The sequence below is a fragment of the Muntiacus reevesi genome, chromosome 8 (assembly GCF_963930625.1).
Source record: "Muntiacus reevesi chromosome 8, mMunRee1.1, whole genome shotgun sequence".
In the NCBI taxonomy this organism is placed as follows: domain Eukaryota; kingdom Metazoa; phylum Chordata; class Mammalia; order Artiodactyla; family Cervidae; genus Muntiacus; species Muntiacus reevesi.
Genome location: NC_089256.1, coordinates 15,737,054 through 15,763,136, shown reverse-complemented (window position 1 = coordinate 15,763,136; position 26,083 = coordinate 15,737,054). Strand labels below are relative to the sequence as shown.

The window sequence follows — 26,083 nt, the reverse complement described above, 5'->3', positions numbered from 1 at the left end:
ACAGAAACAAAAACACTAACTTGAAAAGATATCTACACTCCCATGTTCACTGAAGCATTATTTACAATAGCCAAGATATGAGTACCCAGAAATGAATGAATGGATAAAGAAAACTGGTATATACACATACACACACTCACACAGACTAAATGGAATACTGGCAGCCATTGAAGAGGAAACCCTGCCAATTGTGGCAACATGGATGGACCTTGAGGGCACTATGCTAAGCAAAAAGAGTCAAACAGAGAAATACAAATACTAAATGATATTTTAATAAATGGAATCTAAAAAACAAAACCCTCAGAACTCAACAGATGGAGAGAACAGATTGATGGTTTCTTGAAAGAGGCAGGGGGTTGAGGAATGGGTGGGCAGAAAGGATGAGGGTGGTCAGGAGATACAAATTTGTTATATGTAAGTCATGGGGATATAATTCACAGCATGGTGGTTATAATTAACAGTACTGTATGGTATATTTGAAAGTTGTTGAGAGTGAATCTTGGAAGTTCTCAACACAGAATACAAAAAGTTTTGTAACTGTGTGTGGTTGTACTTGGACTTACCGTGGGGATCACTCTGCAATATATACATAAAATGAATCACTGCTATGAATCTAGGAGAGGAGGTCCAATAATTAGTCCACCCACACCATCTCACCCAGCTCAAAATGGACAAGACGCGAATGTGCTCAATACTTTTAAACAGCTTTTTACCCCCTTGTCTTAATCATGTATAGAAAACCAAGAATTATTAGATATCTGATAAATCCCTCTAACATGGAAGATGAAAACCCAGCTGTGAAAACACAGCTTAGAGGAAACAGAAACTATTCAGACATAAGAAAACATAAAAAAAAAAAGAACCTCCTACCAGATTATAGTTACATATAAAGGATTATGAATCAGATGGCTTTAGACTACTCAACAGCAATACTAGAAGCAAGGAGACAAAAGTTACCAGAAGAGACAAAGGGCAGTGAATGGAGCTCCTGGGATGATGGCAGTGTACAGAAGTAGATACAGGGTGACCATCCAAGCCAAAGCAATGCAACTGAAGACATGCTGACGTCTGTTACCACGAAGATCCCTGCAGCCACAGCACCTAGTTTCTAACCTGAAGTCAGAACACTGGGGTAAGTCTATCTCAGGGTCCTACCTCTGCCTGGTTTCTCTTGGCCATGAACTTGACGTGAAGCTGCTGCTCTCCCATCCTTAGCCTGCTGCCTCACTCTACAAAGGTCTTCTGTTCTGACCTACTCCTGAGACCTAGAGATAGGCAATGATGAGCTCAGATGCAGAAATACAGTGCAGTTTACTCCACCAATGCACTTCTCCAGATATCTAGAACTTGACACACATATCGACCCTGACAAAGGCAAGGATATGAACAACCAGAGAGGAGCAACTGGAGGTCGTATGAGACTAGCAATCTATATTTTATCCTGGGTGCCTGGATGACATTCTGCAATCCTTTACCAAGAAATACTTTCTATACACTCTTTCATATGTAAGAAAAAATACCAACAAATTATAGTACACTTACAAACACTTGACACAGTACAAATTAAGCAATTCATCTATGTTGGGCCCTATCTTAGATGGCAGCCATATCCCTGAAACAATCAGTAACTTCTGGAGGGATGAAGTACAGGAGCCTCTCCATATTCCTCTAATCTCTGCCCCTTATTCAATTAGTAGAATTTTAAAACCTCATATCTTAACAAACAGACTTCTAAAAAATATATTTAGGGGGAGGCGGTTCCAAGATGGTGGAGGAATAGGACAGGGAGACCTCTTTCTCTCTCACAAATTCATCAAAAGATCATCTGAATGTTGAGCAACTTCCACAAAACAACTTCTGAACACTGGCGGAGTACACCAGGCACCCAGAAAAGCAGCCCATTCTCCTCGAAAGGAGGTAGGACAAAATATAAACGACAGAGACAAGATTTAGGGATGGAGACCCGTCCTGGGGAGAGAGTGTGAAGAAGTTTCCACACAGTAGGAAGCCCTCTCACAGGTGGGTCTGTGGGGAGTTTTGTAATCTCAGAGGCAACATAACTGGGAGAAAAAAAAAGACCTCACAGAATACACACCTAACCACAACTGCCAGCATCACAGTAGCCCAGATGCTTGTGTCTACCACTAGAGAGTGGGGGCTGGGCAGGGAGGTGTGGGCAGCATCATCAGTCCTCAGGGTAAGGACTGGGCCTGAATGCCCTGATGACAATCTGAGTGAGCTAACATGATACCACAACATGGGATCGCCAGACACACACACACACACAAAACCTTCCTGAGAAAGGCTCTAACACAGCACGGTCACCCCTGGTGTGCTCACAGAACAAAGATGAGTGAATGCCAAAGGAGTGTGAGCCAGCTGCAATATAGGGCCCTCCCTCCCCAGAGGCAGAGAGGCAGGCGTGTGACAGAGCCAGAGCCAGAAGGCAAGGGGCTGTGGCAATCTCAGCCCCCGGAGACTGCACCTTCCACCAAACTGTGAGCATAGTCCCAGTTGCTAGCTACGTCTTCCTGGGATCCTGGATGGTTGACATCCGCCAGGAGTGTCACAGCCTGAGATCAGCTCCCCAGAGACACACGGCATACCTGTGATGGTGCTCTCGTGGCACACCAGGGGAACCAAGAGGCCAGGACCAGGGAGGTGATTAAGATGCATGGTGCATCTGGGACAGTGTGATCATCAAGCACTGGGTTGCCTGAGTTGCTTGGACCTGGGAGGTACAAAACGCACAGCCCATCTGGACCTCTGCCCTGCAAAGCTCTCGAGAACCTGAACAGCTCAGACCTGGGGATCGCATGGAATGTAGGGCCCACTTGGGACAGTGCCCTTGCAGAGCACCCTGAAGTCTAAGCAGGGTAGACCTGGGAAACATACGCTGCCTTGGGCTACGGCAAACCCAGGGTGGTCCATACACTGCGAGCACTCCCCACACACACCAGTGGTATTTGTTTGCAGTGTCCCTCCCTCCCCAAAACACACTGAACAAGTAGGCCTAAATAAGCTGCCACCTTCGCCCCCCCTGTATCAGGGCGGAAAGTAGACACTGAAGAGACTTGCAAACAGAGGAAGTCAAAATAAACAGAAGAAGGAACCGCTGTGGAAGAGACAGGTGCAATGCATTAAAACCCTGCAGTTAATACTGACTGTGCATTGGAGGGGAACCTATAGACCTTGAAAACAAGTACAAGCTGGAAAAAGGGACTATCTGACACTGAACTAACATCACACTGCCCACAATAGCTCCAGAGAAATTCCTAGATATATTTTTACTATTGTGACTTTTTCATTTGTTAAAGAAAGTTTTTTATTATTCCTTTTAATTTTTATAACTTCATATTACCTAGCATAAAAAGGACCCTATTTTTAAAAGTAAATTTCACATATATATATATATATATATATATATTGTGATTGATTTTGTTTTTGTATTTTATATTGTATTTTTGAGAGTCTAGTCTAGATTTTTAATCTTGCTTTTTGGTATTATCAATTTTGTACCTTTAAGAATCTAATCTTCAATATCCATTTTCACTTAGGGATTTGATTACTGGCTTGATTGCTCTCTCCCGTTTTGACTCTCCCTCTTCTTCTCCAGATCACCTCTATGTCCTTCCTTCCTCTTCTCTTCTGTACTTAATTCTGTGAATCTCTCTGGGTGTTCTGGGATGTGGAGAGCACTTAGGGAATTGATTACTGGCTAGATTGCTCTCTCCCCTTTGACTCCACCTCTTCTCTTGGTCACCTCTATCTTCCTCCTCCCTCTTCTCTTCTCTATGTAATTCTATGAATCCTTCTGTGTGTTCTTTGCTGTGGAGAATTGCTTCACAATTAACCTAGATGTTTTACCATCTGTGCTGTATGGATGGAGAAGTCTTGAGGCTACTATAAGAGAAGGACTGAAAGCCAGAGGCAGGAGGCTTAACTCCAACACTTGACAACATCAGAGAACTCCTGACTCTGGGAACATTAATAAACAAGAGCTCACCCAAAAGTCTCAATACCTACACTGAAACCAAGCTCCACCCAAGAGCCAACAAGTTCCAGTGCAAGACATCCCACGCTAATTCTCCAGCAAAACAGGAACACAGCCCTGAGCATTAAAACACAGGCTGCCCAAAGCCATGCCAAACCCACAGACACCCTGAAACTCACTACTGGACACTTCACTGCACTACAGAGAGAAGAAATCCAGCTCCACCCACCAGAACACAGACACAAGCTCCCCCAATCAAGAAACCATGACAAGCCACTAGTCCAACTCCACCCACAGGGAAGAGACTCCACAATAAAGAGAAACCATGAACTTACAGCCTATAGACATGGCACCCCAAACACAGCAATCTAAACAGAATGAAAAGGCAGAGAAACATTCAGCAGGTGAAGGAATATGATAAATACCTACCAAACCAAAAAAAAACCATTGGAGAGTCTATCTGAAAAAGAATTCAGAATGATGATAGTAAATATGATCTAAAATCTTGAAGATAAAATGGAGTTACTGATAAACAGACTAGAGACAAGGATTGAGAAGATGCAAGAAATGTTTAACAAGGACCTAGAAAAAATAAAGAAGAGTCAATCAATAATGAATAACGCAATAAGTGAGAATCAAAAGCACTCTGGAGGGAACCAACAGTAGAATAACTGAGGCAGAAGAAAAAAGAATTAAAAGAAATGAGGACAACTTCAGAGACTATTGGGACAATGTTACATGCCCCAACATTCGAATCATAGGAGTCACAAAAGACAAAAAGGGCATGAGAAAATACTTGAGGAGATAATAGTCCAAAACTTCCCTAAAATGGAGAAGGAAATAGCCACCCAAGTTCAAGAAACCCAAAGTCCCAAAAAGGATAAACTCAAGGGGAAACACCCCGAGATACATATTAATCAAACTAACAAAGATTAAACACAAAGAGTAAATACTAAAAGCACTAAGGGAAAAGCAGCATACAACACACAAGGGGATCCCTATAAAGATAACAGCTGATATTTCAACAGAAACTCTTCAGGCCAGAAGGGAATGGCAGGACATACTTAAAGTGATGAAAGAGAAAAGCCTACAATCAAGATTACTCTACCCAGCAAGGATCTCATTCAGATATGAAGGAGAAATCAAAAGCTTTAGAAACAAGAAAAAACTGAGAGAATTCAGCAACATCAAACCAGGTCTTCAACAAATGCTAAAGGATCTTCTCTAGACAGGAAACACAGAAAAGGTTTATAAAATCTAATGTAAAACAAAGTAAATGGTAATGGGATCATAGTTATCAATAATTACCTTAAACGTAAATAGGCTAAATGCCCCAACCAAAAGACAAAGACTGGCCAAATGGATACAAAAACAAGACCCCTATATATGCTGTCTACAAGAGACCCACCTCAAACCAAGGGACACATACAGATTGAAAGTGAAGGGCTGGAAAAAGATATTTCATGCAAACGGAGACCAAAAGAAAGCAGAAGTAGTAATACTCATATCAGATAAAATAGACTTTGAAATAAAGACTGTGATGAGACAAAGCAGGACACTACATAATGACCAAAGGATCAATCCAAGAAGAAGATATAACAATTATATATGCACCCAACACAGGAGAACCTCAATATGTAAGGCAAATGCTAACAAGTATGAAAGGGGAACTTAAACAGTAATACAGTAATAGTGGGGGACTTTAATACCCCAATCACACCTATGGATAGATAAACCAAACAGAAAATTAGCAAGGAAACACAAGCTTTAAATAACACAGTGGACCAGTTAGACCTAATTGATATCTACAGGGTGTTTCACCCCAAAACAATGAATTTCACTTTTTTCTCAAGTGTACACAGAACATTCTCCAAGACAGATCACATCCTGGGCCATAAATCTAGACTTAGTAAACTAAAAAAAAATTGAAATCATTTCAAGCATCTTTTTTGATCATAATGTGGTAAGATTAGATGTCAACTACAGGAAAAAAATGATTAAAAATACAAACACATGGAGGCTAAGGGCTTTCCTTGTGGCTCAGCTGGTAAAGAATCCTCCTGAAATGTGGGAGACCTGGGTTCAATCCCTGGGTGGAGAAGATTCTCTGGAGAAGGGAAAGGCTGGCTACCCACTCCAATATTCTGGCCTGGAGAATTTCATGAACTGTATAGTCCATGGGGTCACAAAGAGCCAGACACTACTGAGCAACTTTCACTTTGGACTTCCCTGGTGGCTCAGACAGTAAAGTGTCTGCTTACAATGCAGGAGACCCGGGTTCGATCCCTGGGTCGGGAAAATCCTCTGGAGAAGGAAATGGCAACCCACTCTAGCACTCTTGCCTGGAAAATCCCATGGACAGAGTGTGGTAGGCTACAGCCCATGGGGTTGCAAAGAGTCAGACATGACCAAGCAACTTCACTTCACTTTATGGAGGCTAACCAACACACTTCTAAATAAATAACCAACAGATCACAGAAGCAATAAAAAAGCAAATAAAAATATACATAGAAACAAATGAAAATGAAAACACAACAACCCCAAACCTATGGGATTCAATAAAAGCAGTGCTAAGAGGAAGGTTCATAGCAATACAAGCCTACCTCAAGAAACAAGAGACACATCAATAAATAACCTAACTTTACACCTAAAGCAACTAGAAAAAGAAGAGACCCAAAGTTAGCAGAAGGAAAGAAATCACAAAAATCAGAGCAAAAACAAATGAAAAAGAAACGAAGGAGAATATAGCAAAAATCAACAGAACTAAATGTGACTCTCTGAGAAGATAAATAAAATAGACAAACCATTAGCCAGACTCATCAAGAAAAAAAGGAAGAATCAAATCAATAAAATTAGAAATGAAAATGGAGAAATCACAACAGACAACACAGAAATACAAAGGATCATAAGAGAATACTATCAGCAACTATATGTGAACAAAATGGACAAAAATTTAGAAAAGAGCTAACACCTATCCTACCCAAAATCGTCCAGAAAACTGCAGAGGGAGGTAAACTCCCAAACTCATTCTATGAGGCCACCATCACCCTAATACCAAAAACAGACAAAGATGCCACCCAAAAAGAAAACTACAGGCCAATATCACTGATGAAATTAGGTGCAAAAGTCCTCAACAAAATTCTAGCAAACAGAATCCAACAACATATTAAAAAGATCATACATCATGGGCTTTATCCCAGGGATGCAAGGATTCTTAAATATATTCACAAATCAATCAAAGTGATACATCATATTAACAAACTGAAAGACGAAAACCATATGATTATCTCAATAGATGCAGAGAAAGCCTTTGAAAAAACTCAATACCCATTTATGATAAAAACTCTCCAGAAAGCAGGCATAGAAGGAACATACCTCAACATAATAAAAGCCATATACAACAAAACCACAGCAAATATTATCCTCAAGGCGAAAAATTGAAAGCACTTCCTCTAAAATCAGGAACAAGACAAGGGTGCCCACTCTCACCACTACTATTCACCATAGTTTTGGAAGTCCTAGCCACAGCAATCAGAGAAGAAAGAGAAATTACAGAAACAATTCATCACTGCAACAAAAAGAATAAAATACTTAGGAATAAATTTACCTAAAGAAACAAAAGACCTATATATAGAAAACTATAAAACACTGATGAAAGAATTCACAAACGGATGGATCAGAAGAATCAATATAGTGAAAATGAGTATACTAACCAAAACAATGCAAGCTACCAATGGTATTTTTCATAGAACTAGAAAAAATAATTTCACAGTTTGTATATGGAAACACAAAAAACCTCAAATAGCCAAAGCAATCCTGATAAAGAAGAATGGAACTGGACACACAGATGTAAAGAACAGACTTTTGGATCCTGTGAGGAAGGCAAAGGTAGGATGATTTGAGAGAATAGCACTGAAACATGTATACTACCATATGTGAAACAGATGACCAGTGCAAGTTCAATGCATGAAGCAGGGCACTCAAAGCTGGTGCTCTGACACAACCCAGACGGATGGAATGGGGAGGGAGGTGGGTGGGGGGGTTCAGGATGGGAGACACATGTACACCCATGGCTGATTCATGTCAATGTAAGGCAAAAGCCATCACAATATTATAAAGTAATTAGCCTCCAATTAAAATAAATTAACTGATTAAAAAAACCCCACAAATTACAGTATAGTAACAGTCCACAAAATAAAAGAAAAAATCAAGTAATAAAGGGAAAGGAGAAAATTATATTAAAAAAAATCCCCCTGAGTTTCTAGCAACTAAAAGGGAAATTAAATGGATCATAAAGCTCTCATTCTGTAATGAAAGAAATGCTACTACTGAAAAAAGATTCCAAGTTGAGCAAGGATAACAAAAACATGGCTATGTTGGCATTGCTAATGATACAACTTCAGAATCCTTTACACAGCATTCTAATGAACAATGAATTCATCAGAGATGGCTCTTAAGAATAAATCTTCATGATCTCTTGTATAAATGGTGTTTTCACCTCAAGAAATCTGTCATTTAAAATTAATAAAGCATGCATACCTGTTTAAAACATATATATATATATATATATATATATATATATATATATATATTTAGATGTTCAAGGAGAACAAGCACTGATTTACTAATTCCTACTCAGTACACTTCACTGCTTTATAACAGGTTTTATGTCGTTTCAGGCATTCCTTCTATTAAACCCTGACCAACTTCCAAACGCAAGCAGCAACAATTACAAAGCAGGTTGAGTTTTGACTTCTTTCTATTTGAAATCCTTTGTGGGAAGACATTTATGATGTGTCATATCTCACTGATTCCTAATGGCATTTTAGGCACTCTGGTGTCAAGATTTTTCTTTGCTCATTCAAATCAACCAACATAGGCCAATTCTGAGCAAGAATATAGTGAGCCTTCCATGTAGGAAGTGCATGATTTCCCTCACTAACACAGGTATTCACAATGTACCAAAGCATAAGAGATTAAGAGGTAGTAAGAATACACAGAAGAACTATACAAAAAAAGATGACTGGGATAACCATGATGATGGGGTCATTTACCTAGAGTCAGACATCCTAGAGTGCAAAGTCAAGTGGGCCTTAGGAAGCATTACTATGAACAAAGCTAGTGGAGGTGATGGAATTCCAGCTGAGCTATTACAAATCCTAAAAGATGATGCTGTGAAAGTGCTGCACTCAATATGCCAGCAAATATGGAAAACTCAGCAGTGGCCACAGGACTGGAAAAGATCAGTTTTCACTCCAATCCCAAAGAAGGGCAAAGTCAAAGAATGTTCAAACTACCACACAATTGCACTCATTTCACATGTTAGCAAAGTGATGGTCAAAAATCCTTCAAGCTAGGCTTCAACAGTATGTGAACCAAGATTTTCCAGATGTACAAGCTGGATTTAGAAAAGGCAGAGGAACCAGAGATCAAAATGCCAACATCCATCAGATCAAAGAAAAAGCTAGAGAATCCCAGAAAAGTATCTCCTTCATTGACTACGCTAAATCATTTGACTGTGTAGATCATAACAAACTGTGGAAAATTCTGAAAGAGATGGGAATATCAGACTACCATACCTGCCTCCTGAGAAACCTGTATGCAGGTAAAGAAGCAACAATTAGAACTGGACATGGAACAACAGATTATTTCAAAATTGGGAAAGGAGTACATCAAGGCTGTATACTGTCACCTTGCTTATTTAACTTTTATGCAGAGTGCATCATGTGAAATGCCCAGCTGGATGAATCACAAGCTGCAATCAAGATTGCCAGGAGAAATATCAGTAACCTCAGATATGCAAGAGATAGCACTCTAATAGGAGAAGAGGAACTAAAGAACCTCTTGATGAGGGTAAAAGAGGAGAGTGGTGCTGGAGAAGACTCCTACAAGTCCCATGGACAGCAAGGAGATCACACCAGTCAATCCTAAAGGAAATCAACCCTGAATATTCACTGGAAGGACTAATGCTGAAGCTGAAGCTCCAAATACTTTGGCCACCTGACAGGAAGAGGTGACTCACTGGAAAAAGACCCTGATGCTGGGAAAGACTGATAGAAGAAAAAGGGGGTGACAGAGGGTGAGATGATTGGATGTCATCACTCACTCAATGGACATGAGTCTGAGCAAACTCCAGGAGATGGTGAAGGACAGGGAAGCCTGGTGTGCTGCAGTTCACGGGGTCACAAAGAGATGGACACGACTTAGCGACTAAACAACAACAAAGCAAAAAGGTCAAGAAAATTTAGAAGGACCCTTGGGTAAATGTCTCTCCTTGGATTCACAGAATCAATTTCTGCTTTCTTTATATTCCAACATTTTAGAGGGCACTTCTAAGGCTTTTAGAGGCCCCCAGATTTTCATACCCACTTCATATGTACCTCCCATGCTAAATGTTTACATGTGTTCATTATTTTAAAAAATAGATGGAAACTGAAAGGGCTGAATCAAGGAGACTAATGGGAGATTAACATTCTATGAATAACAACCAAGGGTTTTGCTGTATAGTTATATCTGTATGCATATAAGCATGTTTCTGGTAGCGAGGTTGTCAAGGACAGGATTTTACAAACCTGCATAAGAAAATCAGCAATGTATTCTGTTTTCAAGCAGTATACATTCTGGGCAGCAGCTTCTGCTATATTAACTCCTGAGTCATCTGGTTTCTGTTTATTAAAGTCAGAAAAGAGATGTGTAGCTTCTTTAAATAAAGATACAGAATAACCAGGCAGCACCTAAAGAAAAAACAAAAAGCACCACAATTTATCAGTGTTCCCAGGTAGTTCAACTGTATCATCTACACCTAAGGATTACCATCTCATAAAGTACAGAAAATCAAGAACTGATCACAGCAACCTTGGTTAGAAGTAATTGTAAAAAATCCAGTTAAGTTTACTCAGTACAAACCTTTGCTCCTCCTGACTGAAGTAGGCGTTTGAATCCTGATTCTCGGGACTGATCAACATGTAAAATAACTTTCCACCCGCTAAATGCCCCCTACAAATAAAAAATAATCAGTGTAGAAATTATTTGGAAAATAAATGACAATATAAAAACATTAGTTTCTCTGTAGTCTTAGTTTTATGTAAGTGAATAATCTTATAAGTTTTGCTTCTGATGAACTGAACACTTGGTCAGAACACTCTGATACACACAGTCATGGTGTCTGGCATACAGTAGGCCATCAATAAATAATTAAAGAATAAAACAATGATTTAATAATTAGGTAACAATAAAACAAAGCAACTTGAAATTTGTTTAGTTTTTTCCCTAGTATTTTTTTCCTTACAGTTAATCTAACTGTAGAATCTAAAACACGGCTTCTTAGATTAGATGAAGCCTCGCTACTATTTACCTTGAAAATGACTACAAATTGGAAATTTAAGTACAGAATTAACAGTTAACAGAAGCTAGTGGAATTACTCTAATATAAAAGGAATCAAGGCTAATAGGAACTTGGAGATTAGCGCAGAACTCAGAATATAATATAAAAGATGATATAATTTGCATTTTTAACCTTTTTATGAGGCATGGACCCATCTGGCAGTCTAGTAAAACCTATGATCTGTTTTCCAAATAATTTTTTAAAAAAATAGCTTTATTGAAATGTAATTTCCATACCATATGAATGTTTTATAAACATTCAAAATAAAACAGAAAGTATTACAAAAGAAACCATTTTACTGAAATTTATAAAAATATTTTTAAAATTGTGACATAATAATAGATGTACTTCTACCTGAAACCCATCAGAGGGTTGAAGACACCATTTAGTAAAAAATGTATTTAAATACACCTAATGTACTAAACATCGATTACCACTGTTTTTTAAAACTTTATTTATTTGGCTGCACCAGGTCTGAGTTGCAGCACCCGGGACTTTTAGTTGCATCATGTGGGATCTAGTCCTCTGATCATGGATTGAGCCTGGGCCGTACGCATTGGGAGCACAAAGCCTTAGCCACTAAGCCACAGGACTTGCAGGGAAGTCTTCCTGCTGTTGTTGTTCAGTTGCTGAGTTGTGTCTTTGACTATGCAACCACATGGACTGCAACATGCCAGGCTCATCTGTTCTCCACTAAGTCCACTAGCTAATTTGAGAGTTTTGCTAAAATTCATGTCCTTTGAGTCGATAATACTATCTCACCATAGCTTACTAGCCTACATTAAACATGCTCATAACACTTACAGAAGTCTTTAGTTGGGCAAAATCAGCTAACACAAAGTCAATTTTATAGTAAAGTAGTTGAATATCTCATGTAATCACTGAATACTATACTGAAAGTGAAAAACAGAATGGTTTATCAGTTGTTTACTGCCCCCATGACCACGTGGTTCACTGGGCGCAGTGGTTGCTGCTATAGCCCAGCATCACCAGAGAATACCACATTGCATAATGCTAACCTAGAAAAAGACCAACATGCAAAATTTGAAATATGCTTTTTACTGAATGTGTATTACTTTTGCAGCATCATAAAGTCAAACCACTGCAAGTCAAGGAGGTCTATACGTACTATAATTTTAAAGTTGTGATGAACATAAACAATATTTCAAGTTGCAAACATAATGTAAGCAAAAACATCTGATTTCTGGGGCTTCCCTGGTGGTCCAGTGGTTAAGAATCTGCCTTATAATGTAGGGGATGCAAGTTTGATCCCAGTTGGAGATCCTACATGCTGCAAAACAACTAAATCCACGTTGCAACTACTGAGTCTGAAAGCCACTACTAGAGATTTCGTGCACCACAAGGAAAGACCCCACATGATGCAGTGAAGATCCTGCACATCGGAGATAAGACTCAACGAAGCCAAATAAATAAATAAATTTTTAAAAATATCTGATTTCTGTGGGGAACGTCACAGCACTGTTAACAGTGTTGTGATTTGTTGCCTAGACTTATATATAATGAAGGAAATGCAAACTTTCAATTAGAGGTTTGTAAAAATAAGGATGTATTTTTGCCCCCATCGAAAGTGTATAGCCTTTCCGAATTTGATCTTTCTGAATTTGATCTATAAACTCCTTTCATATCTGATTTGATAATCTGTGGACCCCCAGTTGAGAACTCCTGAAGCTAGAGGCTGAAAAGATTCTTTGGAAGAAATATAGTGTGGGTCACATTTTACACACATAAATGATTTTTAAGAGAGCCATCAACACTAAATATATATTACTGTTGATCACAATTAGAAGAATTAGGAATCACACTAAGCTCAATTTAGAATGCCCAAATTAAGTATATCAATCAAAGAATAAAAGACAAATAGAATTATTCTTACTTTGTAATACAGGTTCTCTTTAAAAAATTAAAATCTGGACTAGTCATGACATCAAATGCCATTTATACTACCTACATAATTATATATATTAATACCTCCATAATGCCTGATTCTTGTCTTTGCTGGATTTTTTTCCTCCATCTCATTGCTGCAAGGGCTAGTTTTCGTTGCTGTACATTGATTCCAGTCAAAACATCGAGTATGGAACTACTTCCCCACTCATAGTCTTCTTCCTAGAGAATCAGTTCAACAAACTTTTGAATTCCTACAATATGTCCTCAAAGAGTCCACAATCTAATAAGAGCTACAAGCTACACATTTTGTTCCTTTAAATACAGAGAGTACTAAGCAAGCATCAATTTATGAGCAGGAGGAAATGTAGATTAATTTGCCTTCATATGAAAGTCACATACATCTAGCTTCATCTTAGCAACTGGTAATATTTAGATTACTGGGCTTTACCTACTATAAGATGAACTTCACAGAAGGACATGGTCTCAGAGGAGGTATATATTAACAGTTTGATTACTAGTCTATACAAGAGAGATCCCTGAGGTATCTTGATTGAAAACTTCAAAAACTACATGATAGATATTATTGTGATGGTCAGTTACAAACCAAAATATTTCAAATAACTACTTTAATATTTTATGTGCTGGAATCAATTATTAAGACATTTAATTTTAAAGAAAAATGACCCTTCACATTAATTTGCATACACACCGACATGAAGCGCCCAGCAGTCCTGCAAGCTTCAAGGTAGGAGCGATGGAGTACCCACTTTCCCGCTGCCACTGAGGCTAAATACTTCTCGTTGCGAAGTGGATGCCCCACAACAATGTGTGTGCAGCTGGGATCAAAGCACTGCTTCTCAATCACTGATCCACCTTAATTAGAGAAAAATTGATACTTTATTGATTCTTAACCTTTTCTGAGGGAAAATGGACCTCAACTATGCAGTGGTGGTGGTTGAGTCGCTAAGTCGTGTCTTGACTCTTGCGACCTCATGGACTGTAGCCTGCCAGGCTCCTCTGTCCATGGGTTTTTCCAGGCAAGAATACTGGAGTGGATTGCCATTTCCTTCTCCAGGGGATCTTCCCGACCCAGCAATTGAACCCAGGAATGCAGAGAAGTTATTTATAAATGAAGGGCATTAAATAAACAAAACCCTTGACAATTACTTTACATGCGTATTTTTATACAATGTTTACACAAAATTTCCTGCTTCTCTGAAATTGGTTTGTTACAATTAAGATAAAAAAAAGAAACTGAATACAAACAAGAGCAACAAACTGCAGTTGGTTGTTCTCTTAAGTCTCTCTCAGGGTCACAACTCTTAAGTCTCTCTCAACTACCTTAGCAATATTCAAGCACTGAATATGTGTCACCAGGGAGACGGAGGTCAAAAATGGGCATCTACAGACTAACAGAAGAAGAAAAATTTTTGTCCTGCTTTTAGTGGAAATAAGGTCAGTAGACCAACACAGAAGCTCAGGAGGAAAACACACACTAGGTAAATAGAAATGAAGGAGATGGTGAGAGCTGACCCCTCTTCTCAGATATGTAAGTAAGAAGTCTGACAGGACAGAAGAAGGCCTAAGTAAATAAAAGCACATGTAAAACATGCTTTTATTTATACTTTAGAGGTTAGGCATGTGGTACCAAGGACTTTCTGAGATTTTTAACAAAACAATGGAACTCTACTCACACTTTACAGATGACTTTAGTAATTAAGAGTAGCAATAATTTTGAGCACTTACTAAACAAGTCAGGGAGTTTAAAGTTTAATTATCACTATTCAATGAATATTCTATTATGTATAATTTACATATAAGGACACAGGTGCAGAGTAACTAACCCAGAATCACAGTGACTAAGGAACAATAAGGTAAAAAATTCCATTATTAATATCAATATCTAATTCTACGTAATGAATTTATTATAACTCAGACAACAGGGCGAACTTATTTATGTACAGCTGGCCACAGCTGCTTCATATATACAATGAAGGGACTCTGCAGTCTATATCAAAAGCCCTCTAGTCACAGACCCAGTTCAGCAGTCTGCACGCGTCGGCCTCTGCTCTCTGTTCTCTTCTAGACAAGTCTCTGCTAGCTGCTACTACTCTTGTCCGTTATTTACAGAGATGGAACGCTCGACAGAAGACGGACACTCAACAGTGCTTCATCTGGTGAGCTCTAGGCAACGCTTAGCAATTCTGACTTATCTCCATCTAATTTATTATATGACTGAGAAACACATGTTCCACATGTGTAAAGTTTCCAAAACACACAGCTTCTTAAGTGTACAACTATGTCTGAAAGAAATACTAAAAAAAAAAAAAGTGTCATAGTTCTCCACAAACTTAAAAGGAGAGCACTAAAGAACCTTTAATCTTTTCTTGATGATTCAGGGCCACTATTAAAAACAATCATTATTTCTTAATGCTTCTCTGGGCCAAGCTGTCATATTAAGTTCTATAAGGCTGCTCTGTCCAGTACAGGAGCCACTAGCCACATGTGGCTGCTGAGCACCTGGAGCACAGCTAGAGCCTACTGGGACGCTGAGGTGTGCTGTACATGTAAAATATACCCCAGATGTCAAACTTAGGAAGAAAAACAGGTAAGTCATCTCACTGATATTTTATACTAACTACATGTTGAATATTTTGAATATGACATTTTGCATATATTAATAAAGCACATATTAAATAAAGTACAAATATAAATAAAGTACATATCTAAAATAAATTTCACCTGTTTCTTTTTACTTTTTAAAATGTAGTTGCTAGGAGGTTTACTTTTCTACTATGCTGCTTCCAGTATGGTGTCAGATGGACAGCCTGACAACCAGTGGAATAAGAACGTCAACTTCATGAAAACGTAGTTTTAACTATATAATTCCTTTGATTTTGACAAGAGTTTCAACAATGAACACTCAAAGTAGGACAAGATTCTTACATCTTAATGATGGGATTCACTTTAAATCTTTAAATCCTATGACTTAAGTTCTACTGCTGACAGGCTGTATGGCCTGAGACAAGTTAGCCACCTTTTTAATCTCAATTTCTACAGCTTAAAAATAGTATCAATAATTAGCTACATTTGACTTCCAAATAAGGTTACATTTTCAACATAAGTAAAATACTTGTACCTAGTTTTTCAATCAGATGACAATAATCAATACGTTCTTGAGGATTCAGAGATGACAACTGAAATATGTACTGTTTTTTTAAGTCTTCATTAGTCTCCTCTACTGTTATAATCTGGAATGGAAGAGTTGACTTTAGAAAAAAATTAACATCAAAACAGCTATCAAGTCTATTGTTCTTTTACAGTAACATTTTACTTAGTTTTCTCAGTTATCAAATTCAGAAATGATTATAATAGACTACAAAGAAATACAGTTTTCAACATACAACAAACCCTTGATACTGATATCAAAAAATTCGGAATGTAGCATAACAGCAATATCCAAAAGTCTTATCACCATACTAAGGATAAACAAACCTTTTCTCTAGGGTGTGGAGCCACAGGTGGGTTCGCTAGGGGGAAGGCAATACTGGGGGCTTGAGGCGTAGGGATCAGGTGGCTGTCTTTCATTGGAGTTTCCAGTTCTTCAGAGATATGGTGTTTTGCGGCTCCAGTCACACATACGTTCCCAGGATCACAAACAGCTGAGGGCAATGAAATGCAACTGTGATGTTATCCAAATATAACCAAGAACAAAGTCTGGGGAATATTCTCATCTGTCTTAGCCAAGATGAAATTAAACAGAAATTCTAAAATGTAAAATGTACATGCAAAAGAAGTAGCCTATTTCTAGAGCTTCTAAATGAATGCAATTAAAATGGCAAGTGGTGTTATCTGTGTGCTCCTCTCTTTCTTTAAATACCACACCTTCATCAGTAAAATGTAAATCAGATTTTTAAAATGAGAGCAATTTCTCATAAGAGAAAATCAGAAGCAGAGATAAATCTATACATCTAGTATAGAGAAAAACTCATGTGATGTGAAAGAGAAAGAGGGGGAAAGATGACCAATGATGAGAAACAGGAAGCATTTTGTTTTCAAGGTAAAGTCCAAGGAAGAAAAATATAGGGAATTCAGAAAGAAACTCATACAGCTCTAGAGAAAAGTAGGTATGTGCTAGGTGGAGTTAAGACTTAAATTAAATGAACAAAGTGATTGAGAGAAAAATCAAGCATTAACTACACAAATGCAAAAAGAATTGGAAAAATGTCCGGGGGAAAAATTGCCTAATCCTTAACTTCCAAATTTAATCAAAATACATATTTCAATTTATGACGCATATGTGGCTAAGTCGCTTCAGTCGTGTCTGACTCTCTGCAACCCTACGGACTGTAGCCTGCAGGCTCCTCTGTCCATGGAGTTCTCCCAGCCAGAATATAAATTATCTCAATTGATAATTATTTTTCTGACTTTTTCAAGTTTAAGCCCAAATATATCTTATTAAGTTTTTGTTGGCATGTACAATTCAGAGAACCACAAGGTGCTTATCTATTTATTTTCAAGAAGTCAACATGTACTTAAAACAAACAATTAAATAGATTTCTTTCTCATTACCCTGTTCAGCAATTTCTGAATCATGTAAAGGCTCCTGGAAAGGAGAATCCTCCAATTTTTTAACATCAATCTGAAGCTCAGAGTATTGTGTGGGACAACTAGGCCACTGCAAATTGCTGGCAAGTCTTGCTCTCTCCTCCCTGGCTGTAGGGTCATCCCAAATGATCTGTTCATTTTGGGAGGGCTCTGTGTTGATATCAGGTACTGTTTGACGAGACTGCCTAAGGAATAGAAGTCACAATTTTAATATTAGATAGCTGTAACAAAATCCATCCTCATAACTTCCATTAAGTTAGACTGCAAATTGGTAGTTCACCTTTAAATGTCCACCATCTAGCACCCAATAAGCACTTGAAAATACTTATTCAATATTTGAACTTTGGGAAATTTTTATTTAAAAAAAATTTTTTCCCAGAAACTTATCTGTTTTACCTAGAAAATAAAGCACATTGAATCTCTTTATATTTAAAACTTCAGAGGGTAAGTTTACTGTAGGAAATTTTAAAAAATTCTAAAATGATTACAGCATTTAGAAAAGGGACTTCTCTCAATTACATAGGCTTAGGGAAACAAAATGTTTAGAAACCTGTTTACTTTGCTGACCATTCACAGGATGTATTTTTAATCACTGGAAATAATAACTATAATTAAACAATAATTACATAGGAAGTGTACCTAGTATCTATAGGTTGCTTTTAAAGAAGGTTCTTTTGGTTACTGACAACCAAACCTCTCAGAGTAAGCCAGCTCTATAGTGAAGCATGTTTCATGGTGTATCAATTTCACTGAAAAGTAAAAAGAATTCCAATACCTGCCTTCAGTGTGTATACTGAATATTTCAATGTATATACATAAAGAATTACTAATAAAAATAATTTGCCAAAGCTGATGGCATTCCCAAAGTGTTCATTTGCCTCAAATACAAGGATGATGGCCTTTTACTCTCAGAATATATTTACTTACTGACTTTGGCACAAGATTTAGGCACTCTGAAATGTAAAATATGACTTGAGGTGTATTAAATAGAAAATCATTTTTGCTCAGTACTCAGCTAAAGAAACAGTCTCATGAAACATACAGTTAATACAGATAAATGCAGAGTTCAATTAATCAGTTCAAGATATAAGTCCATTAACATTCATCAGAGATTTTTCTATTAAGGAAAAGATGAAGTTATTTCTACTGAACTTAAATCACATCACACTAAGATCTGTAATCACCTTCCCTAGAAGATAAGAGTTATAAAGAGAATACAAAATACATGCAATCCAATAAGAAAACTACCTAAATTTATGTATGTATATACACACACACACACCTACTTACTGTCTAATACCAATATTATTTAAGTCTAACACACAGAACAGAGAGGACTACCATTCAATCCATTTCAAACAAGGCAAACTGGATCTTAAATCATGTCTTTCTCATGGGAGGTAATAAAATGTATTAATCATGCCTCACTGGAAGCAGTTCCTTGGTATGGAACACACCTCTGCTTCCTATTCCCAAATAAGAATTCTGGAGTTACATGAAATGAAAGAAGGATAAGTGAGCAAGGAAGGGAGGAAGGAAAAGCTATTCTGCCACAGACCTCAGTGCCTCTAGGACTCTACTTCGTCCACTGCGGGCAGAGCGGGTGCTGTCAGGAGTTGAAGAGGTACTACTGTTACAACCACTTCTTGAGAGGGAAGTCCTCTGCCCTTGGGGTTTCACTATTGAAGTTGCAGACATTATCTCCTGAAGCTGCTTTTGAAAGTTCTCTCTCATCTCCAAAGTCTGTGTCAGAGCTTGAAACAAACACAAATATATCAATCAAGGTAAGTTTCTCTTTACCACACCCTATTCATATTAACTATTTTGTCTAGATTTGGTTGAACACAAATTTATTGACTTGACATCTACTGAATATTTACTACAGGCTACAGTATTGTACTAAGACTATGAATACTGCAGAACCAGGACATAAAGGAAGCCGTTACTATGGGGATGAAGTAGGAAATAATCAGAAAGCCCTCTGCAGACACTGTGCTGAGACTCGTGGTCATCATCTTTCTGCAGATACCCTGCCGGTTTCTGATCCTCTCCTGCTCTGTACCACACACCCTGACGTGTATTACAGTCATTTATGATCTTCCCCCATGGTCCTCGAAAACACAGACCACACATGTTTATCTTTGGTTTCTTTGCAGACTACTGAAGTAGGTACTAAATAAATATTTTTGGAATGAACAGAGTGGGACTAACTAAACTGGTAAATCACAGGGAATACTCTGGTAGGGTAAGGAAAATAGAAAATACTGACCCATTAAATCCATTAAAGAGAGGACACCTAGACCTATAACATTACTCATTGCTGCACTCTTTATAATAGCAAGAAATCAGAAATAACCAACATGCCCATCAACAAGCAACTGGCTAAACAAAGAGGGCCATTCATACTGCGAATACTATACAGTTGCCAAAAAAGGGAAAAAGACTGAAGAAGCTCCTTATGTACTAATATGACACTTTACAAGTTGAACTGCTAAATAAAAATATCAGTATCAAAGTATAAAACAATATACATAGTAGTTTTATATATATATATATATATTTTAAATGGGGGAAGGAGAAAACATGTTTATGATTGTGTACTCATAAAACAGCTCTGAAAGAAATCATAAGAAAATAACATCAGAGGACTTCCCTGGTGGTACAGTGGATAGGAGCTCCCCTGCCAAATTGGCAGGGACATGGGTGCAATGCCCGGTCTGGGAAGATCCCACATGCTGCAGAGCAACTAAGCCCATGCGCTGTAACTACTGAGCCCGCACTCTAGAGCCTCATGTGCCTGCCTCAACTACTAGAGCCCGAGCACTCTAGGGCCTGCGAGCTACTAAGTAGCTACTCCACAGCTACTGAGCCCATGTGCCTAGAATCTGTGCTTCAGAACAAGATAAACCACCACAATAAAGCCCATGCACCGTAACTAGAGAAAGCCTGCCCACAGCAAGGAAGACAGCACAACCAAAAATAAATAAACAAAATAACATCAGAAAGATAAGAGAAACTCTTTATACCTCCTTCTATACCTTTAAAACCATGTGGATTTATGTTAAAATATATTGTGCATATAATGAAATTTTTTGAATCAAAGGACCAATTTTTGAAAAATTACCATCTCTACCTATGTTTAAGAGAATAGGGTTGTATCACACCAACTCTGTAGAATACCTAGTTTCACACACTTTACAGGTTTCACACTTAAACCACTCAAAGCTTTGCTAACTATTAATGATTGGCATGGAACCTCAATTCAATCCTCAAATATTAACATATGCTTTACTTGCATTTAGTAACAAAGAAGATAACTTTATTTGTTAATCTGATGCAAAGGAAGCATTCAGTATGAAAGATACATATTTATAAATTTTGTAATTTAAAATATTTTACCTCCTTTAGAGTAATTCCTTCCATTTCCATTTGATGTTGCTAGTTCTTTATTACTGGTGGTCATATTGTCTATATCATTTTCTTCTACAGGCATATGATCTGGCTATTGAAGAAGAAAAATTACAGTTTCTCAAACCAAGCCCTGTATAAGGCTTCACAGCAATATATGACTGTACATTCAGCTTAAAGAGGGGGTAAATGTATCATCCATATGGTTTACCTCATCATCCTTCATTGCAGAACCAGCTGAGAGTAGTCGGTTATTACAGAGTCGGCCATCTTGCACTGCACTGATGTCCAAGCTCATTTTGGGATTATAAGTATGTGGATAAAGAGATTCAGGAAGATGTTTGTACTCCTGGGCACACTGTAATACAATGGTGTGCTTTAAAACAGGACTAAAAAAAATTTTAGTGACTAAAAGATGTTAAGTAGGAAAAAGACAGCCAAAACATTATGCTCTAAGATGGCAAAAGTTCACAAAATTAAAGTTTTGAAACGTAGTTGACTTTAAAATTCCATCATACAAGTAACAATTTGTCCTCACTTTTAAATGTCCTGTCCACTAAAGCATAAAATCTAATTCTATTTCTATGCTTTTGCCAAAGTATCAATCACGTTTCAGGGAATACCCAGAAGGAAAATGGAAGAAGAAAGAAAAGAAACTGTATTGGCATGCTAAATTAATTCTCCTCAAAGCATTACCAAGTTTTCTTTCATATCATTTTTAACTAGCAGAAAGAATCAGACAACCTGAAAGAATACCCATTAAAGATTTACTAAGCATTTAAGGATTAAAGACCTTAAGTTTCTGATGCTAAAGAAAGGAAATGTGCAATTAAATAAGGTTATCAAACTTGCTTATGTACAGAGAAGTGGATTTGTGCCTTGAAATACTGTTTATATGTTTTCATTTAACAGAAAGGGGAGGGGGAAAAAGTATGCTTACTTCTAAAAGCCAGTGCTCTGAAACAATGTGCACTCCTCTTTCTTTTACAGATTTATACTCCCGATTAGTGTCATTTGGTCGTCCTTGATAGATGAAATGAGTCACTGTCTCATCAAAACTCCACCTAAAACAATCAAACACACAAAAGCCTGAATACCTGAGAGAGATAACTACGTTAGTTTATCATTACTCTCTATAAACAGAATATGCAAAACCTTTCAAGAACCAGAGTAAGCAAAAATACTAAATGACAGACTCCACTTTCACTGTTAAATTTTATACGTATCTCTCTCAATATAGAAATGCAGAGAGAGATGCAGAAAGATATTCTTTAAAATGTTTTCTGTAATATCACTTCACAAAGGTGATATAACAATAAAGATATTTTCAAGTTAGGTATCCGACCTATCCTCCAGCTGCTGGCAGCCACTAGTCACTGTACATTTGCTCTGTGCTCCATAATATTGTGTGCTCTACATAGCATTATTCATCCATTCCTCACAACAATTCTAAAACACTGTATTATTTTATCCATTTAACAAATAAGAAAACTGAAGGACATGATTCAAGTAACATACTCAGTGAATAAGAGGTAGAGCCAGCTTTGACTTCAAAATGCAAACTCTTTGCTATTACACTGTTTTCCCGATTTCCTCCCATTTAATATTTCCTTAACCTAGTTTGCTAAATGTGAACAACTCGTGGTAGTCATATTACCAACAGAAATGCTGTTTATGGTATGTGAGTCTCCATATCTATTTCAGTCTTCCAACTATCACATTTGAAGTGCTCTTACTATGTATGCAAAAATATAAATAGTCCACTCCCCTCTGTGTTATCAGACAAAGGCATTTACATATTTAATGTATATTCTATTACTGTGTACCTTCTACTGACTTTAAATTATAAAAGTCAGATTCATGAAATCCATTTTAGTAGAAGGAATGCTGTATAAATATCTGTAATAATAAAGGAAGGCTACATCTGATGTGTCAGGAAGATCTGGTCTAGATTTTAACTGTCGGCAGGTGGGAGACAGTATCACCGATCTCTTCGGTGAGTATGGAAGGGAATATCTGAAACATCAGCACTTGAGAGTCAATTACCCTGTGTACACACACATACTATAACCTCTGCATAATAAGAGTTCTTTCCTCTCATTGATTATCAAGTCTCAGAAATTCACTTCAGGAATACATCTAATGCAAATTCCAAATTAATGCCCTTGACTATTAAATTCTATTTAGGGATTTCAGCAATGTATTTTTTTTTTTTTTAATATTGAGAAGACTGGGCATTTTATTTATTTAGTTTGGCAATCTGGTGTGGCTTGTGGGATCTTAGTTCCCTGACCAGGGATAGAACCTGGGCCCCCAGCAGTGGAAGTGCAGAATCCTAACCTCTGGACCCAGGAATTCCCAGGACTGGCATTTTAAATCTTATAAAAACACAAGTCCTATGTGTCTTTTAAATCTTACATAAGTCCACATCTAAACAGAATACCCAAGGACGCATTCAATTTTGACAAATATGTATACTCTCTTAGGGCTACTGTGAGAATGGTATGGGATAACACTTGTCTCATACTGAGCACTCAGCAACAAGGTAAGAACAATATATAGACAATACAAATAATAGTTGTAAGTAAGAAAGCTTTACTCTTCTACAATAGATGAATGAAACATTAAGGTGCCTATAATCACACAAATATATTTTATTTTTCCATTCTCCTGATTTAATTTCTCTATCAAAAAGAAAGATAACTGAAATGACTTACCAAAAGGGAAAGATAAAGCTAATCATATCCCTCAAACTGTTTATTAATTGTAAACCAATCATTATACCAACTATGAACTGCTGAAAACCAGTGATCAAGAAAGCTTGAGTACCACAGACAATGAAGAAATACGATCAGCTCAGCACTGGCTGGAACAGGGTCTCTCAATCCCCGATACTGATGCCATTTGTTTGAGGGACCTGTCTCTGGCTGGGCTGTCAGGTTGAGAGTGGTAATCCATGCCTCCAAAGTAAAAACGATGAGCATTCAACACCCTCAAAAAGACCATTTTAATTCAGGAGTGCTGCAGCACTTAGTAGTACTCACAGAAGGGCTCTGATTTGAAAATCACTAAGAAACATGCTTAAAATCTCTGACCTAAATGTATTAATAAACTCCTTGAAGACAAGAATTTTTTTTCTAGACTGTACTCATTCATGGATCCCAAATTTTTAGAATAGTATCACAAAGTATGTTCTCATATATTTGTTAAATAAGCCCTAAAAACACACATGTAAGAGTGAATTGATATGGGAGAGGGTATTTTAAAAGGATGAGGTAAATTAAATAAAAATTGGATTTTGTAGATACTATGATAAACTATTAATAAAAGGCAAAATAATGCTTTTTTTTAAAAATAGATGCTCACAACAGCTTTAGGTTTCCCTATAAATTGAGTTCGTATCACCACCAAAAAAAAAAGATGTGCCAGCTACCTGTAGTCTGCGCCTAGAGAGGCTGCAATTCCATTTAGCTCACTCTGCTTCTTACTGAGTTTCTTACTAACACACACCACTACCTTCTGAAGCGGCTTCGGAGCGTCTTCCTGCCCATAGAAAACAAAAGAAACAGGTCAATCATTATTATTTTAATTTTTTTTAATCTAAAACTTCCTTTTAATAAGAGATATAATTCCACCTTTTCTGACTGGGCATCCTTCAGTTGAGGGCTGGCAGAAAGAGCAACAGCATTTCGAGAGCTATTTGCCAAAGCAAGTTTCAGGTTTTTGACAATGACTTCTGAGAGTGGTGTACTCAGTTTCCTTTTCTGCTGGCTGGGACCTCCTGGAGTTTCCAAGGCTGCAAGTGCATCCTGTGTATATGGAGGAGGAGAGGGAGAAATGAAGTGAGGAAAAGGAGGAGAAAAGGAAAGAGAAAGAAGAGGGGAGAGAGGGAAGAGAGAGAGGTAAACAGAAAAAGGAACGGGGGAAAAAAGAGGTAAAGAAAGAAGGGGAATAATCCTCAGTATTAATTGGATTATAGCTTTAACCACCCTCCAGCTTTCCTCTAAACAACGATAAAAAGAACGAAGTATTATCTGTATCTATATAGACAATGAAAAAAACAATTCCATATTGTCCAACAAATTGGTTGAAAGAGACTAAGAAGCTTAATACATCTTCAGCAGTATTTTACCATATTTGTCTGATCTTACATTTGAAACTGGTTTAAATGATACTAAAAAAACAAACAAAACAAACAAGTAAACAAGCAAAAAACACAGAAGGAAACAAGTAAGCAAGGATGGATATAAACTAGACATGAAAAACGAGGAGGATTAAAAATTCATACCGAGCTGAGGATTATGAAAAATCTTCAAAGGTACAAAACACATGCCTATTCCCAAGCCACCCAATTCCCACATGAGGACTAGTCATTGCTATTCAGGACTTGTGCTCATTCCCTTTCCCATCTGAATAGTCTTCCATGTACACAGCAGAAAGTGTTTAGCCAGTGCTCAACTGATGAATATTAACCTTGAATACACACAATTTGCACAGGTAAAGGAAACCATGTAAGCAAAATGCGTGCATCAACACTGATACATTGTCATGGGCAAAGCATCAGTGTTTCAGCACGTACTAGAGAGCACAGTAGATAATCAGATTTTTTTTTTTTTTTTGCCAATCTGTTATATCAATTTAAAAACCACTGATTACAAGGTGAAGTACTATTTTATATATCATAAAAGAGAGAGACACTGCTAAACACATTATCACTAAACAATAAAACCTTTAAATGTGTTTTGGACCTTCACTGAGACTATTTCGGAACCATCAGTTTT

The 26,083-nt window shown here is 37.5% G+C and overlaps 1 protein-coding gene across 3 annotated transcripts in view; it reads right to left on the bottom strand.

The window, feature by feature from the left end:
• TOPBP1 (DNA topoisomerase II binding protein 1) overlaps window positions 1-26,083 on the bottom strand; it is a 76,219-nt gene that overhangs the window by 7,739 nt on the left and 42,397 nt on the right. For all 3 annotated transcript variants that reach the window (XM_065942858.1, XM_065942859.1, XM_065942860.1), the window contains 13 exons: window positions 24,938-25,111; window positions 24,736-24,845; window positions 22,243-22,366; window positions 21,514-21,660; window positions 21,294-21,396; window positions 19,453-19,648; window positions 17,859-18,079; window positions 16,782-16,948; window positions 16,426-16,537; window positions 13,996-14,159; window positions 13,368-13,505; window positions 10,901-10,990; window positions 10,567-10,728 (listed from right to left, as the gene is read on the bottom strand). In XM_065942858.1, the coding sequence (XP_065798930.1) occupies window positions 10,567-10,728; window positions 10,901-10,990; window positions 13,368-13,505; window positions 13,996-14,159; window positions 16,426-16,537; window positions 16,782-16,948; window positions 17,859-18,079; window positions 19,453-19,648; window positions 21,294-21,396; window positions 21,514-21,660; window positions 22,243-22,366; window positions 24,736-24,845; window positions 24,938-25,111 (1,908 nt within the window). The remainder of the gene's footprint in view (window positions 1-10,566; window positions 10,729-10,900; window positions 10,991-13,367; window positions 13,506-13,995; window positions 14,160-16,425; window positions 16,538-16,781; window positions 16,949-17,858; window positions 18,080-19,452; window positions 19,649-21,293; window positions 21,397-21,513; window positions 21,661-22,242; window positions 22,367-24,735; window positions 24,846-24,937; window positions 25,112-26,083) is intronic.